The sequence below is a fragment of the Neovison vison genome, chromosome 11 (assembly GCF_020171115.1).
Source record: "Neovison vison isolate M4711 chromosome 11, ASM_NN_V1, whole genome shotgun sequence".
Taxonomy (NCBI): Eukaryota; Metazoa; Chordata; class Mammalia; order Carnivora; family Mustelidae; genus Neogale; species Neogale vison.
The window spans coordinates 37,197,036-37,215,219 of NC_058101.1; the positions used below are offsets into that span (position 1 = coordinate 37,197,036).

General features: G+C 44.1%; 1 protein-coding gene across 1 annotated transcript in view; it reads left to right on the forward strand.

The window, feature by feature from the left end:
• RELL1 (RELT like 1) overlaps nucleotides 1–18,184 on the forward strand; it is a 59,650-nt gene that overhangs the window by 20,516 nt on the left and 20,950 nt on the right. Inside the window, exons 2-3 of the mRNA XM_044224763.1 lie at nucleotides 10,607–10,831; nucleotides 12,699–12,770. Coding sequence (XP_044080698.1) covers nucleotides 10,607–10,831; nucleotides 12,699–12,770 — 297 coding nt within the window. The remainder of the gene's footprint in view (nucleotides 1–10,606; nucleotides 10,832–12,698; nucleotides 12,771–18,184) is intronic.

Genomic DNA, 18,184 nt, shown 5'->3' on the forward strand with positions numbered 1-18,184 from the left:
CACACCTCTGGTATGTATACAAAGAAACTGAAGCTGAAGACTGGGTTGTGCCCTGAGCATTCCTTTTTGAGTGATTGGGTTGGGAATTTCAATGCATTTTCCCATTAAAAATAAAATTAGGCTCCTACAAAGCCTGTTTAAAAAACGATAAAACAGGTCTTGGTGAACTTGTTTTTTTTTTATTTTTTCAGCGTAACAGTATTCATTGTTTTTGCACCACACCCAGTGCTCCATGCAATCCGTGCCCTCTCTAATAAGGAATCATAAAGTGGGGCCGTGTACCCTGACCACTTAGATTTCGTGTTTTGCCATATCCACTTGCTCACCCTGTCTGCTTGGCTGTCCATCTGTCTACCTACTTCCTTGCTGGACTGTTTGAATTCAGGTTGCAGACGTGGTTACATTTCTTCCTAAATACCTCTGTCGTGCCTCTTGTGGGATTAAGGACTTCCTTCTGCATAACCACAATACCATCATTATACCAAAAAAAATAAACAGCAATGTCCCTGATACCGCCTCAACCCAGTTTCCTCAGTTGTCCTCAAAATATACTTTATGGCTGCTTTGCAGTTTTTATGATCAGTTAAAGCCTTGAGCTAGGCTCCAGTCAGGGTTACCATATTGCATTTGGTTATTTCAGTTTCTAACAAAAGCTAACAGATAGCCAAGTACTGGGGAAGGGAAGAGAACTTCTTGGCCCCCGCCAGTATTTTGAAAACTTCGGCTGCTGGTCCCTCCCTGTCTCCCTCTCCCACTCTTTGGGCCTGTCTCCAGATCCGGGGGTGCTCCCACTGCCCTGAGCCCTCATTTTGGCATCTCTAGGGCATAGCTGATCCCACATGGGTATTAGCAGAAAGCTCAGGGACCGCCGCATTTTTTCAAGGGACCTCTTAGCCGAAGTGTTCCGTAAATTGGGGATTCCTGGCTGAACATTACTCACAGAGGTGTGTGTTGCTGGGGGAAGCCATCTAGGCGTCTGTCTCCTCCCCGGGTGGGTGGTCTTTGCTGTCCAGAATGAGCTCTGGCCTCCACTATTATGGGGCACATGGACAAAATAATGGCAATGGAGTGACTGTTATGCCGTGGGAGGGATTTTGTGTCATGGTGCGTAGATGCTGGGCAGCTGGATCCTATCTGGATGTCCCCTCCCACCGGGTCACAGTTTCGGAGGCGGGAGGGGACGGCTGTAGCAGCTGTTTATCTGGGAGTTGTCTGTTAGTTAGTTGGCAGCTGCCTGAAGTCTCACGACAAGGTTTAGCACTTAAATATACTGACTTCGTTGTCTTCCCGGTTCTCCCCCATAAGCTCGTTCGTCCTCCCCATACATTTTAAGCTTTTTTAAAATTCATCTGCATGAATGCCGTGTCTCAGGGACTGGAATTGTCAGGGATGGTCTTAAAAGCTCTATGACTTGGGTCCTCTCCGTAGCCGAAAATAGAAGTCGTTTGGGGATGATTGCATTTTGCCGTATTTGTTTTGCCTCTGCCCCTTATGTTAGTGTATGTAATTGACTTAAACTGCATTTAAAACAAATAACTTCGTTGAGGAGGTTGTTTTGCAGAAGCTAGGAGATCCGTCCTGCTCCAGGGGTCCTGGGAGGCCGCTTGTGGGCTGCTCCTGCCTGTGCGGGATCTTACCAGTTTGTACTCTGTGCCTTTGGGCAAGTGACATATCGCCCCAACCTTCGATTCCCCTTCTCTAAAGGGATGGTACCCGCCTCCTAGTGTTGTGACCATCTCAAGCCCCCCGGGGCCCAGGGCTGGAACTCTGCTGATGTGATTTCCCCCTTCAGCGGTGTGAGGAAATACATTAATGTTGATGCAGCAAACTGAGCGGAACGGAGGTCGTACGTGGGCTCATCACGTCAGATTGGAACAGGTTTTTCCTCTTGATGAGTTTGTCAGATCTGGTTTTGCTGTGAAGTGAATTATCAAAGCTTTTTGGATGTTGCCTGGTGGACCCAAGAGGGTGGGTGGGCTTGTGTTGTGATCACCAGTCACACTTCGTGGGTGCGGCTGGAGAAGGCTGGGGATGTTGGGAGCCATGGGAAGCCACTGGCTCTGGCCTGACATTTTTCAGCTGAGCAAACTGAGGTCCGCTGAGGTACGGCGACGGGTTCAAATCGCAGAGGTGGCCAGCGGCAAAACTGAATGAAGAAAAACCTTTTTAGGGAAATGTCTGTCTATTGATCTTAGTGAACGAGACCAAAAATAGATTGCTTTGGGGCACTGTGATTTGAGTTTGCGCTAAAAACAAAATAGGACGTGTGTGTGTGTGTGTGTGTGTGTGTGTGATTCAAAGCAATTTTCCAACCAAGCTTGGTGTGGGTTCTCTGCACACTAGCCAAGTGCCTTTTCCATCACAGAGTGGCTGGGTCACCCTGCTCAGAAACCCTAGATTCTGAGAATGCATACCCTTTCCCGATAAACGGGGTAGGCTAGCTGTCAGAACAATCAAAGTGTTCCTTGGTTGGAACAATGCTGCTTGGGAGAGGTCACAAGGACCTTCTTATCTGTAGTCTCTAGTTATTAGCTCTGTCTTCCCCCATTGTCTAGCAACCTCAAGCTATGCCCACTGGATTTGAGGAATGCCATTTCTAGGCTATTCCCTCTCGGCTCCTGTGACCACTGAAGTCAGCTGGAAATACAAGTATTATTTGGAAACAAGCTAAAAAAATTGATTTTGATTTTGGGGGTGGGCGTGGAGCCATTCCTCAGAACTCTTCCTCAGTTTCTTGCCGTCTACAAGCTTTTTTTTTTTTTTTTTTAAATACCACGTCTTCTTTTGTGACCTTCTTAATGAGATCTTGGCAGAACACAATACAGTTGAGAGGGTCTTCACGATGCAGTGAGCTCACCACACCTGACCAGGTCTAGGAAAAACCCAAAGGAGTTTGATAAATGCTGGCTTTTGTGGAACACTTTTTAGTTGTAGTATTGTGGAAGGGAATCCCATTTATCAGTGAGAGCCAAGAACTTCCTGCTTTGCTGGCTCTTGCTGTGTACAGGCCAAACTCGAGATGAAGCCCTGGGCTTATTTTTAAATAGGCTGAGTGGACCTGGGGTTGTGGCCTCTGTCGGGTGAGCCGTGGTGTTGGAGTGGGGAGGGAGGTCAGCGATGGACGCCCAAGAGCAGTTTTGTAGTTGTTCATCCCGTAAGGGGCCTTGGAGTCTGGTGTTGGGCGTTTGTAAAACCTATCCTACTTCCTGCCATGCTTCTTGGAACCCTGTGGTTTTGAAGTTTGGGGAGCCTTGAATCTGAGTTGTGAAATGAGAGCGAGCCAGCATTTCGCACTTTAACAGAAAAGTCGCTACATGGTGAAATATTGTTGAAAGAAAACGAATTGAATTATACCTTACGCAGGTGTTTGTACTTGGATCAGGTCTACATGTGCAGAGACCAAGGCTTCCAGAAGGTAAGAGGAAATAGCAGAAAAGTGGGCAGGAGCCAAGCTGTCTGCTTAGAATCCAGGCACTGGCACAGGGGAGCTGTGTGACCTTGGGAAGGCTGCTGTGCCTTCCTGTGTCTTCTTTCCCCATCTGTAATGTGAGGCTAGTCCTCTAACGACGTCCTAGGTTTATTGTGAAGACTGAGTGCTGAGCTCAGTGCTGGCTCACAGGTGCTCCGTAGATGTACTGGTTATTGTTGTCAGTGGTAATAAAGACAGGAACTCCTCTGAGCCACACTGCCGTCTCTTCTGGAACACCATCTCGCCCAAAATCATTCCCTTCCTTACCATGGCTCTGTCTGCTTTCCATTCTGATCTGATGGCTGGTCCCTTACTGTGCTGGGCTCTCCAGCTTGTATGGACTTCTTCACATGGGTTACCCCAGCTGGAGAATTGGGGTGCGTTTCTGGGCTGTGCCCTGAATGACCACGTACCACCCTTTCCCTTCCCTCTCCTGTCCCCTCAGTCTCCCCGCCAGGCCTCCCTCTCTCCATGGGCTGTTCTTTCCTGCTGTGCCCTGGTCTCAACACATGTCATCTCTTCTTATTTATTGTGAGAGAAAGTGGAGGATACCATGAACCTTGTCCCTTCAACTTCCTTCAGCCTACTAGTGAGGGCTCTGATTCACAGACCCACTGCTTTAGAACAAGTGGGCGTTTTTGTTTTGTTTCCTTTTTTTTTTTTTTTTTTCTATTTCAGTGTTTAATCTATCCTCTTCATATGGAAATCTTCTCAAGGCCATCACTCCTTATTCTCTCTCATTCTCTCCCTTTTGCTCTGTCTGTAAACACATTGGTTTCAGGCACTTAACAAAACTCCAAAGAGAAATTTCTTCCTCTCATCCTTTTTTTTTTGGCTCCTACAAGGCTTCCAGAAAGAGTAAACTGAGCCAGGTCTCTATTCTTCAGCCCAGGGAATCTAGTCTTACCTTCCTGGCCAACTGAAAAACTGTGCTCTCCAAGGCCATGAAGATCTCCCGTGGATCGTTTTCCTTCCTACTTAATTTAATTTAATTTTTCATTGTATGTATGTATTTATTTATTTTGGGATTTTTAAGTTTACTTCAAGAAAGTACAGAAAAACAGAGAGTAAAGTACAACAAGGAGAAAGTTAAAAGAAAATTCCAGTGGCTTCCTAAATTAGAAACTAATGATGGTTTCCCATGAGTTCTTCCTTGTTGCCTGATTTGTCTGAGTACTTCTCGATTCTTTTTCTAAAGTCTTCTTAGGTTGTTTGTTTCTTGTTTCTTTTTTTAAATTGTGTTAAGAACATTTAACATGAGATCAACCCTCTAAGTAAATTTTTAAGTGCAGGATACCGTCACGTTATCTGTTCACAGCGGACGCCATGTCATAAAGCACGATGAAACATTCCGCCGCTGAATGGCAGCCACCGATTTTCCCTTCCCCTCACTCCTGGCAACCACCATTCGACTCTGTTTCTATAAGTTTGACTATTTTAGATGGCTCATAAAGTGGAATCATGCAGTATTTGTCCTTCTGTGACTGGCTTTTCTCACATACTGTAATGTCTTCTGGGTTCATTTATATTGTTGCCTATGGCAGGATTTCCTTTTTTAAGGTTGAATGGGATTCAATTGTATATATAGACCGTATTTTATCTGTTCAGCCATCAGTGAACATTTAGGTTGTTTCCATATCTTGGCTGTTGTAAAAAATACTACGGTGAACATGGGCGGCAGATACGGCTTTAAGATCCTGATTTCGGTCCTTTTGAATAAACAGGCTAAATGGGGCTGCTGGGTCATAGGATAGTTCTGTTTTTAACTTTGTGAGGAACTGCCATATTGTTTTACATAGTGGCTGTGCCATTTTCCATTTCCTTCCTATTTTAATTGCTCTCTTGCAGCATGTGACCTAGATATCTTGCTCATTCCTTTTGGAAACCCTGGCCTCTGTGTTCTAGAGGAGAGCCCTGGCTTCTCTTCCTCAGCTTCTTCATGGAGTAGATCCAGTCACTCAATGGATATTTCTATCTGTTTTTCTCTTTGTAACCCCCCACCCCCAACCTCACCGCTTACCTCTATCTCCACGTGTTCAAAACTGAACTCGTGATGTTGTCCTTTCCATGCCAAGTATATTAGGTTGCTAGGGCTTGACAAAGTACCACAAACTGGGTGGCTTAAACAAGAGAAGTTTATCTCACAGTCTGGAGGCTAGGATTCCAAGATCAAGATCGGCAGGGTTGCTTCCTTCTGAGGGCTGTGAAGAATCGATTTCATGCCTCTCTCCTAGTTGCTGGTTGCTTGCTGGCAGTCTTTGGCATTCTCTGGCCTTTGGAAACATCATCCCATATCTAACTTTATCTTCCCATGGTGTTTTCCCTTTGCTCCTGTCTGCCTCCAAATTTCCTCTTTTATAAGGACAGAGGTCCACTCCGTGGGATTTCAGTCCACTCGGATGACCTCATTTTCATTTGATTACCTTTGTAAAGACCTTGTCTTTTAATTGCCAAATTAGAAGGTACTTGGGGTACTTCAGTGTATGAATTGAGGTACTTGGGTACTTCAGTGTATGAATTGAGAGGCAGGTAAAATTCAACACCAAGCAAACTTCTTTTTTTTTTAGTTACTTCCCATCTCCATGAATGGCATGTCCACCATCTTAGTTAAGCAGAAACTTGAACATCATCCTTATCAAGTTACTTGCCCTTATATAAACTTGGGGTTCAGAGTCTGTAGAACTTGGAGGCAACATTTTGGAATAGGAACCTTCATAGCAACATAGGTTTCCAAAGGGGTCTGTGATTCCCAAATGGCTGACAATCTCTGCTTTATATCTTTCTACCACCTTGGTACAAAACACATGAATTTTGGAAAATTACAGTTAAGTATAAAAATAAAATTTAAAATTATCTTCTTATTTGGTTACCTGGAATCACATAATATTTTGGTCACTGCTTTGTACATTTTATGCCTTCATGCATTTTTTTAAAGTAGTTGGACCATACAGTATGTAAGATGTTTAATCAAGCTTTTCTCTTTCTTTCTTTTTTAAAACATTTCATTTCATTTATTTTATTTTAAAGACTATTTATTTGACAGGGAGAGAGAGAGAGAGAGAGAGAATGAGTGCTTAAGTAGGGGGAGCAACAGAGAGAGAGGGAGAAGCAGGCTCCCCACTGAGCAGGGAGCCTGGTGCAGGGGTTTAATCCCAGGACCCTGGGATCATGACTTGAGCTGAAGGCAGATGCTTAACCCATTGAACCACCCACGTGCCCCTATTTATTCATTTTTAGGGAGAGAGAATGGGGGAAGGGGCAGAGAGAGGAAGAGGGAAAGAATCCTGAGCAGATTGTGCTGAGCATGGAGCCCAATGTGGGACTCGATTTCAGGACCCTGAAATCATGACGTGAGCTGAAACCAAGAGCTGGATGCTTAACTGACTGAGCCACCCGGGCACCCTGAATTAAGCTTTTTAAATTCAACATTGTGTCTTGAGTGTTTTCTCATGTCTTCACAAAATCTCGATAAATAATCTTAAATGATGAATATTATTCTGTCAAATGGATAGACAGTGATTGACTTAGATATTTTCTTACTATCCCACTGTCAGACATTCAGGTTTTTGCCATTTTTTTAAACTCATAATTAATGCAGCAACAACTTTGCTATGAATTTGGACTCAAATAATTTGCTTATAATTCAGATATGATGCAGCTGGAGGTGAAGGAGAGAGATGGCCAGTGTCTCTAAACAGGTTGTTAGTGTAAATTAAAGAAAAATGAAGTTTACCTGGGTTGACAGATGTTTTAAGGCATTATTTGTGAATAGTTCTTTTGTGATTTCAAAGTTATTTTTATTGAATTGCTATGGTAGGTCATGGTAGATTCTCCAGTCAACGGTCTTACAGTGTGGTTCTTTGTAGTCTATAACAGGGCTCTCCACTAGAACTTTTGGGATTGATGAAAATGTTCTTTTTCTGACTTGTCCAGTATTGGAGCAGTTAGCCGCATGTGACTACTGAATGCTTGAAATGTGATTAATGCAACTGGGAAACTGAGTTCTTAATTTCATCTCATTTTAGTTGACTTAAATGTGAATAGCTCCTTGTGGCTGGTGGCTACCCTACCTGATAGTCCAGTTCTAGCATGATGGTGACTAAACACTTTTACATTGCTTGTCTCTTCCTAAACATTCTTCTAAGTGCTTTATGAATTAGTATGCTTAATCCTCACAATGACTCCATGAGGTTATCTTCTAGTTACTACTGGTGTATAACAAATGACCTCAAAGGTTAGTGGCTTGAAACAGCAATAGTCACTCATTTTGCTTAGGAATCTCCCAGCTTGGTCAGGGTTCCTTGGAAACAGCTCATGTTTGCTCCAGGCTGCATTAGCTAGGACTACGCCTGCTTCTAGGATGGCTCATTTACATAGTTGTTGAGTTGATGACTGTTACTTGTTTCTTTCCTTGGGGAAGCTTGGGCTGCCTCACTGCATGGTGACTGCGTTCCAAAAACAACTGCCCCAAGAGACAGGAAGTGGAAGCTGTCAGTTTCTTAGGGCATGGGGCTTGGAAACTGACAGAGCATCACTCCAACCTATTCTGTTGGTCCGGCAGAAGACAGAAGATGTATTCAAGGGAAGGAGATACAGATTTCCATTGGAGCTGGATAAAAGAATTTGGGGCCAAGTTTTAAAATCATCATAGAAAGGTACAATCATGTTGATTTTATTTCATAACGAGGAAACGGAGGACAGAACTCTTCAATAACTTGCCCGTTCAATAACTTGACGTGTCTAGTAGGTGGCCAAGTTGTTATTCACGCCAGACATCTGATCTTGTAACCTTGGTGCTATATGGCATCTCTCTGTAATTCATGTTTCCCTAATTGAGAGTCATATCTTCATCAGCTTTTTCATGGTACAGTAATTATGAGATTAAGTGACTGATACCTGTTTGTAAATCACAAACTCTAAATATGTAGTATTTGCAAGGGTTTGCCACATGTCACAATAATGAAGACACATTCTCAACCACCTGATTCAGGAGGGGATGTTGGCTCCAATTCCAAGCCCTCTGCTTTCCTCCCTGTTCCTGGTGCCCCCCAAAGAGAATTAGTTATCACCTCCAGATTGAAACAGACTGTGATTCTGAGTAAAACTCTCAGTCTTAGAGGCTGTTTGCTTCACTGATCCCTGTTGCATGGAATATGCGGAATTAAAACGGAGTTAGTAAATGAGACTTAGAATTGTAAAAGGAGTTAAAGAATTATTTCTGGTTTTTACTAAATGACTGGCCGTAAATCCTAAGTTAGGTGATATATTTTCATATGCTTAGGGAAGTGTGTGTGTGTGTGTGTGTGTGTGTGTGTATACTTCCATTTATTTGTTCATTCATTTAATATATTGATTCCTGGAAGACAAATCAGAAGAAAATATACGTTATCCCCAGTTCTAGAGATTGTCTGATAAAATAATGAATGCAACCTTGTACAGACCTAAGAAACCAGCAGTTTCCTTTCCTGTTCAAAGGTCATGGGGATTTCCACGGGAAAGATCCATAGCTGTTTGCTGTGTGGCCTCTGGTTTGCAAATTGGGCTTCTGTTTGATACTATTGGCCGCAGTGATGAAATGCGGTTATTTCACATCTGCTATTTGTCCCCTTACAATCACTGCCGCACAGATCCTTTTTTATGAAAATACTCTGAGAGAGCTTATAATTAAATGTATCTAGTTCTCCAGTTTCTGGGTTTCTTCACCACTATTAATCTCTGATGAAGAGAAAGAACTTCATTTCATCACTTTCGAATCTGAGTATTCCAAGGAAGGCCACTTCATTTCAAGGAAATCTCACATGTTTCTTTACTCCTCCTCCTACCTGGCTTCCTCCTTCAGCTGATAATTCTCTTCTCGTTTTGTGAGCTGGTGCTTCGCTGCTTTTCTGCCTTCCTGGCTCGTCCTCTGTTGTCTTTGTTGACTATATCTCCTAATGCCTGCACCTAGCTCTCTGCTGCTTGAGCAGGGACTCTCGGGAGCCTGTGCGTGGTACCCCGGCAGGCGTGGATCTGGTAATAAGCCCCTGGGATGCTTTGACATGTCCACAAGCAAATTGCTCCTTTTCTTCAAAAGATGCCCCCTTCCTAGCTGCTTGATTTTTGAAGTCATAAAATAGGTCCTCACTGTTCTTTTTTCTCCCGTTGCCCCACGTATTGCCTTGGACAGCGTTTCTCTCAATCGGTGATGATCTGCCTGTGTGTTTTGTGTGGGGACTGTTTCTGATGCTTCCCTACATGTTCTAAGATGCTCTTGGCCAGGTTGGGCTGTTTATCACTCTGTCTGGTTCCCAGCCTTGTGCTTTTCACATGGTGGGCGGATGATGAATTTTTATTTGGGTAAGTGCATGAACAAAAACATGCACAGCCTTCCATTTTTATGTTTGACCCCTGGGCCAAAATCTTGATATCATCCTGGATTTTCCTCTCTTTTCCATATTCTAGATCTGTCCGTTTACTAAGTCCTTCTAAAACGTAAGCTCCACGAGGACAAGCACCTTTGTCTGTCTTACTCTGTGATATGTCACCAGTGCCTAGAATGTTCCTGCTGCGTAGTTGAGTGTTCATTATGTTGTAAAAATGGTTGTGACTATTTTACATGTATTTATCTCATCTTCATGATACCCTGGAAGGGTGGGCAGGTTCTAATGAGTGTGTGCATTTCACAAGAAACTGAGTCATGGAGGTGCTAAGTTATTGCACAGCTGCTAGGTGGGGAGGGGGGGAAGGTCAGGACTTGAACCCAAGGCTCCTGGGTCCATGCTTTTAACCACTCAGTGCTCTGCTATAATGCTACCAAACGACTCTGTGTTTCTTTTGTGCTTGTCACTGCTCCCAGACATACTTAAAACACTGTGTGGCTCCTGCTGCAGGTGAGGAAGTAGAGGCTGGCTTGAGAGGTTTCAAAGAAACGACGCAGAGTGGGACGTAGTTTGTGACCAGCAGGGACAGGATGGGAACTCGGATTTGTAGCCACACCTAGCCCTCAGCCCGTGTTCCATACTGCCTGACCCTCCAGTCTCTGCGTGGCCCGTGGTTTGGGAGCCGACTCCGATTCCATGTGAATGTTCCCCGGGGTCCTCAGGTTGTCCTTGCTGCGTAGCGGACGTCTGATGCCACCGTGTGTGTTCCTCTCTGTAGACAATGGGGGCAGCCGCACGTTGCACTCCAGAGCACAGACGACCCCAGCGCCCACCAACAACACGGGCAGCGGACACCCAGAGTATATCGCCTATGCGCTCGTCCCCGTGTTCTTCATCATGGGTCTGTTCGGCGTCCTCATCTGCCACCTGCTTAAGAAGAAGGGCTATCGTTGCACCACAGAAGCCGAGCAAGAGGTGGAGGAGGAAAAGGTTGAAAAGATAGGTAAATAGCTGTGTCCTTTTTATGGCGATGTCGATGGGGGGGGGATTTCCTTTCTTTCTTTCTTTTTTTTTTCTTTTTAAAGATTTTATTTTACATAATCGCTACACCCAATGTGGGGCTCGAACTCACAGCCCGGAGATCAAGAGTCACATGCTCTACTGACTGAATCAGCCAGGTGTCCCCAAATGACTTGTCTTCATAGTAGGTGGTAGGGTGGTGTGTCTGTATGGATTTCATACTAACCACACGTGGGGCTTGAAACCTGGCCTTCACTTATGAAACACCTACCAGCACATTCCTTGTGGCTTTGGGCAAGTTCCATATGCTTTGAACTTCTGCTGTGTGTAGTTTAACTGCAATTTAATCTTAGGTAGTTGAATGCCAATTTAATTAAAATTTTAATTTAATTTAAATTAAATGAGGACTGTAATGTCCATCTTGTAGGATTATTGTGGAATTTAGAGAGAAGATGCATTTGATGTTTGGCACACGTGGCCACTCAGTAACTATGAATCTTTACTATTATTACCGAGAGAGCTTCTGAAAAGAACGATGGCGAATTTAAATAGCTCTCATCGGTTTTGTGGTATTGCTTTTGCTGGGGGGAGTTCTCTCTGAAACCTGTGTGATTGGAATTTATAATTATTAAGTAAACAGTTGTGTCAACAGTGCAGTTAAAGTATGGTAAGAAATGGTATCTTAGTATTAATTTGAGGGTGTCTTATCTTTTCCTCTTAACATGGAGTTGTTAGGTAGGGTTTGGAAAAATCCAAGAAATAAAATCCTGTTTTCTTCCTTTGATGTTCTTTTCAACAATGCTTTAGGGATGTTTCCTGACTTGGACTTCAGGAAGTAGTAGCTCACCTTCCTTATCCCTTTCAGCTCCTCAGAAGGCAGTGTGTGCAGAAGGGGACATTTGGAGTCGTCACCTTTCAAGAGAGCCAGCGGGTGGAGTGGGGAGAGCTGCTTCCTCCCTTGCCAGCCTGCTGGCCTGTTGGTTTTTCCCACCCCCACTGACCTTTGAGGCAGAGAGAGAGCCCGGTTGGTGGATGAGTCATGGGTAGCTTATGAGCAAACCAAAGCCGAGTGTTTGTCAACAGAAAGCAAGCTCCCCCCGCCCTCCCCAGGCCGGCTCAGCAGTCAGTATTTGCACTGTTGAGCCAAATGCTCATTTTCGTGGAAGAGGAAGCCAACTGAGGATGGAGAAGACACTTTTCCAGGGACACGAGTGGGATGTTGCACGCCTTGATTCGTTCTCCGTGGACTAGGATCCCTCCCTTTTCCTTCCTCCCTGAAATTACACGGTTTCAGGGTGAAGGTTTGATTTTCCTTCAAAGACTGTCACCTAATACAGTTTCCCAAGGTAAATGGAGTTTGTGGGCAAACAACCACAGCCAAAATGTAGGTCATTTGGAAGTGTATTTCAATGAGAGGAGAGTCTTCTTAACATGGATGAATCATGACCCAGTGTGAGAAGGAAATTTGTGCTCTACCTTGATATAGTATGTCTGCCATTGAAAGAAAATCCAAGGAGAATTTTTTCTTTTGATTAACTGTTTTCTTCCCATGTCCCCTAAGGGTTTAAGGAAATGATGAGTGAGAACTAGAGTAGTAAGGACTGATACACACGCATGGAAGTGAGTGGGTGTTTGGACCGGAGAAGAGGTTGATAGATCATTCTGGTGCTTGTCATGTCTTTGCGCCGGAGGAGTCACTCTGGGCCGAGTGTCAGGCGGCTTGGGGCTGAAGGAAGAAAGCCTCCCCCTTAGGCCACGGCGGAGCATTCTAGAGACTGTTGAGTGAGGACTCCTCGCCTCGACCGAGGTGACCGATCGTAACCCTCTTTCCTCTCCCCCTTCTCTTTCAGAGTTGAACGACAGTGTGAATGAAAACAGTGACACCGTTGGGCAGATTGTCCACTATATCATGAAAAATGAAGGTATGGATGTTTTACTGTTCCAGAACAATTCAGTATTTGTGTTTTATTAAAAACCTGCCTTGAAGAGTCAGAATTTGTGTGAACTCCCCGGTTGATCTTTCTGGTCATCGGCAGTTCTTTTCACCTAAGCTCACGAATACGTCAGCTTCCAGATTATTCCACCATAAGAATGTCACCTAGTGTGTTTTCAAAGAGTCAGTGGGTGTGGGTGTTTGCAGAAAGCCAGCCCAGGAGGCTCACCTTCTAATCCTGGCCTCACCTTGATTTGGGGAAAGTCATTTTACCTCATGGGGTCTCCATTTCCTCCTCTGTAAAAGGAAAGTAATAAGTAATATTTACCTCATTGCACTATTGTGACATCCTCCATTCAAAGGCTTAGTATAATAGATTTGCCTGTTCTCTGATCTTTTCTGAAGTGTTCAGACTTTTAAAAGGTATAACTTTGTGAACGGAAGCATTTTTCCCTCTGGAATGTACTCTGAACTCTTGCCTTCTAAAAGGGAGGATGAACTGAATCTTGATCAGATAAATACTGGCTGTTAGCTGAGGAGGATACCATTACAGAGGGGCACAGGGCGAGGCCCTCAGTAGCTACTGGAGTGTGTGGGGCTCCTTGCCTGCATCCCCAATAGCCTCAGGGCCCAGAACCTCTAAGAGCTGGAGCAGCTGCCAAGTTAGTGAGCGTGGGGCTGAGGTGGGTTACTGACCATTGCATCAGAAATAAGTAAACCTTGAAAACTTTGCAGGGGTTCAAGTTCTTCTTTTTTCTTCCAGGATTTTATTTATTTATTAGCGAGAGAGAGTGCATGAGTTGGGGGAAGGGGGCAGAGGGAGAAGCAGATTCTCTGCTGAGCTGAGAGCTCAATGCGGGGTTCGATCCCAGGACCTTGAGATCATGACCTGAGCCAAAGGCAGACGCTTAACCGACTGAGACACCCAGGCGCCCCGGGGTTGGAGTTCTGACGTACAGCTTCCCAGTATGCACTGTTTGCTGTGTGCCAGGCCTGTTCTCAGGGCTTTCTAGGGACTAACCACCTCATGGTTCAGATACTTCCTTCCCATTTTGCCTTTGAGAAAGCAAGAGACCCACGGTGCTTAACTGACTTGCCAGCACCACACGCTGGCAGGGGCAGAGCTGAGATTTGAGCTTGCGCATCTGACTCGAAAGGCTGTGCTTAGCTACTTGCTATCACTTCCTCTTTCCTTTTATCAGGAAGGAGGGATGGGAAACTTCTAACTTTTAAAGTGATAACGCCTGCTGCTGGGATAGTTGATAAAACTCCTTAAGCATTAACTCACTAATTCTCAGAACCACCTTCTGGAGGTAGGTAGGTCCTTTGAGCTCCCATTTTGCAGATGAGGAAACAGAGGCCCAGAGCTCGTACCGCCGGAGTATGGCAGGGAGGTGCCTGCAGCAGACCCCTTCTCTTCAGGGAGGCAGAGGAGAAGCGTTTGACTGTCTGGGACTAGTATGCTGTCCCATATTACATACTAGTCCCATACATACTAGTATGTCCCAATTACATACTAGTATAGAATTTCCTCACCTCCCACACACATGGGCAAATAGGTCTGTCTTTTCCTATTTTATTTTATTTATTTATTATCATTATTTTTTTAAAGTAGGCTCCATGCCCATTGTGGAGCTCCATGGAGGGCCTGAATTCCTAACCCTGAGATCAAGACCTGAGCTGAGATCAGGAGTCAGATGCTTAACCAACTGAGCCATCCAGGCGCCCCTGTCCTTCTCTTTTTTTTAAGATTGGTGGTGGGTATTGTGGAGGGCACGTATTGCATGAGGCACTGGGTGTGGTGCATAAACAGTGAATCTTGGAACACTAAAAAAAAAGATTTTTAAAAATTTACTTGCCAGAGAGGGAGAGAGAGCACAGGCAGAGGGAATGGCAGGCAGGGAGAAAGCAGGCGCCCCACTGCATAAGGAGCCAGATGAGGGCTCCATCCCAGGGTCCTGGGATCATGACCTGAGCCAAGGGCAGCCACTTACCCAATGGTGCCACCCAGGTGCCCCTGCCCTTTTCTATTTTAATGCAGTCCTTTCTCAGGAAGTGGCCTCTTTGTTTCCTCTGCCTTGATTGGTAGGTCCACTGGAGTAACACCGAAGGCACTGTTTTCCTTCTCCCTCCTCTGCTCCCCAGTTTTCTCTCCCCCTCCCCCGTTCATGCTTTCACTAGTCTACCTGTGATTTGTCCAGCCACCTGTGAGCTTGGGGGAGTGGCTCCAATCCTATCTGTGGCCCTTGGATCTCCTTGGCCCCCGAGAGACATCTGACCTCATTGGAACCCTTTTCCAGACATGGCTGGTGCCGAAACCACAGCTGGGGAATTAGACCCATACTTGGGTCTCTTCCCAGTTTATAACCTAGCTTTCTAGTTTGCTTTGAGGCTTCAATCCTCTATAGAACAAATGCCTTTTTAAATCCTTTGTCTGTGTCATTAACAGTCTCCGAACTTAGTATCCATTTAGATCTCCTTGTTGGTGTTGATTTTCCATTTTTTTTAAATTGTAAGCACACCCTAGCATAACTTTTCTTTTAAAAATTGAAAAAAAAAAAAAAAAGAAAATGAAATACAACCCAGCCATTACCATTTGCTATGTTTATTTAGGTTTTCTTTGCCTATATTTACATATTTAAAAACAACTGCAATCGTGATTTATGAATAGTCTTCTGCTTTGCATTTTTAATTTGGCTGATGGGGTAATATTTCATCCGTACTCATGGTGACATTGTTTATGGCTTAAATATATCATGTCTCAAATATTGCAAATCGGGTTAGTTTATATAAATCTCTTGAGGGATAAATTTTTCAGTTGACCCGCATACTGATTATTTTCTTGCTAATCTCAAGGCTCGGATTAGCAACAGTGTTACCCTTAATTTATCTTTTTAAGTAGATTGAATTGAAAAGTGTGTGGGTGGTCATTGGGGTTTTCTTGAGTTCTGTGGGCTTTTGGAAATTACCTGCAAGTCCATAGCCCAGCCCTTCTGCCAGGCCCTAAACGGTGTCCTCCGATGACAATGAAGGCTATTGTGGTTACTGTCCAAGTGCCCCTGGTTAGTCACGCCAGGCAGAGGGAATCTTTTGTGAAATTCTTACCTTGGGGCTCAATTTATTTTATGTCAAGGGTTCTGTTACAAATGATCATTACCGAGGAGGTCTCCTAAGCTTGCTATCATGATCATGCTGACGTTCTTGGAGCATTGAACTATTAGCCATTTGGGTAGAGACTTGGACATTGAAGGAGTAAGAGGGAGAACATCAGAGTCAAATTGATCCACCCGAGAGACAGACGGACCAGGGCTTGTGTCCAGGTCTCTCATGCTGGCTGGCTGATCAGTTATGCTCTTTAGGGCCTCAGTCTCTACATCTGTAAAATGGGCATGATGACTCTGTCTACTCTTAGAGAGGTCAGGAGAGTCAAACATGATGAGGTCTGTAAAAAGCTTTCAGCCAGTGGTTGGCACACAGCAGCACTCTGATTTTGGGGGTGGCTGTAGTTCTTGACTGGAGATTTGCCTTGATTGCAAAGGAATCTTTTTTTTTTTAAATAATTTCATTTTTAAATGTATTTGAGAGAGAGAAAGAGAGTATGCAAGCAGGGGGAGGGGCAGAGAGTGAGGGAGACAAACAGATTCCCTGCGAGTCGGAAGCCCGATTTGGGGCTCCATCCTCGGACCCGGAGATCATGACCTGCACTGAAATTAAAAGTCACATGCTTAACGGACTGTACCACCCAAGTACCCCTCAAGGGTATGTTTGAAGAGAAGAGTGGTGGGAGAGAAAAACAGGGCATTCTTCTTGCCTGATTTGACTGCTGCTTTATACCTAGGATAAGGCAGAAATTTAGGACAGCAGAGAGGAAGCATTTTATGAAATAATTACCCTCTAGAAAATTTCTCCTGTTCTCGACAGGTTGTCCTTGCCCTGTAACTGACTGCTCCCATTCTCTGGAAACCCAGGATGGGAAGTCCAATGGACAAAATGTTGACAAGTGCCGGGAAACAGTTGTTTATTGTAATTGTGAGTAATAATCAGGGAGGAGATAATATTCAATAGAACTTAATCAGATGACTGTACTTTCATAGTAATTTTACAACCAAATTAAAGCATGTGTCTAAGTCCAAATGGTGGGGTTACGTTAGAAAGTTTTCTTAACCCAGGAAACCACATGACTCCACATACCAAACCTCCTTGGACAGGGAGGGTATGAGTGATGTTTGCATAGAAACTTGAGCCTACACTTAAAGAATTCACTCATAGCAAACAAGGGCCATTTTTAAATTTTTCTAAGAGGCAGGGTGAGGTTCAGGAATATAGAAGAAACAACACGAGTCTATTTAAAAAAGCAGTTTTAGGAATGATTTTAATATATTTTAATAATCTTCCTTGATCATTTTCTGATCCCATCTTTCTAAGGGAGGTCATCGTTTTATAGGTGATTAGTTTTCTCTGGCAACTATTTAACTTTCGTTTTTAAACAGCTCATTCTTACGAGTGCTCTTGGCACTGTCTTTATTTTCATACCTTTTTTTGTTTTCCCTTTTTAATGTCTGTAGTCTTGAAGTTTAGTAAATGATGGCAGAGAATACGTGTCAGCTGGCAAATTATTGTGTCTTCTCTAAACCTTTTGCCTACACAAAAATTAATTTTCTGAATCCTTATTATTAATTAAAAGGGAAAAAGACAGGCATGGCTAGATCGTAGTTCCATTTGTCTTGGAGAGGGTAGCATGCCTTTGCTGTATGGGAGAAGATTCTGCCAATTCATTTCAAAACTTTTTCAGTAATCACAGGAGTCTTATTTAGGTCAGAACTTGGGTTAGAGATTGTGCTTGGACATTGTCACAGGGAGTCATGTAGGGCCAAGAGACTATTTCTTTTAGAAAAGATGGTATGCTATATTAATATTTCTTTTTAAAAAACCTATGCCCCCAGGTGGTGGGTATTATAGAGGGCACGGCTTGCATGGAGCACTGGGTGTGGTGAAAAAATAATGAATACTGTTTTTCTGAAAATAAAACAAACAAACAAACAAACAAAACAAAACAAAACAAAAACCTATGCCCTTGCAAGGGTTGTGAAGGGGGGGAAATGGATCATGGGGACAAAGAAACTCTTATTATTTCATATGCATATAGTACACAAACAGATCTCTATCTGCGGTATTATAATTTCATAAGAGGGTGATTAGAAAAAAGATGTTGCAAAAGGCTCCTGGGCGGGGCAATAATTATTTAAATTAAAGAACTTAAATTGGGGGGCACCTGGGCTCAGTCAGTTAAGCATCTGGCTTCAGCTCAGGTCATGATCTCCGGGTCCTGGGATGGAGTCCCGCATTGGGCTCCCTGCTCAGCAGGGAGTCTGCTTCTCCCTCTCTCGCTGCCCCTCCCCCTAT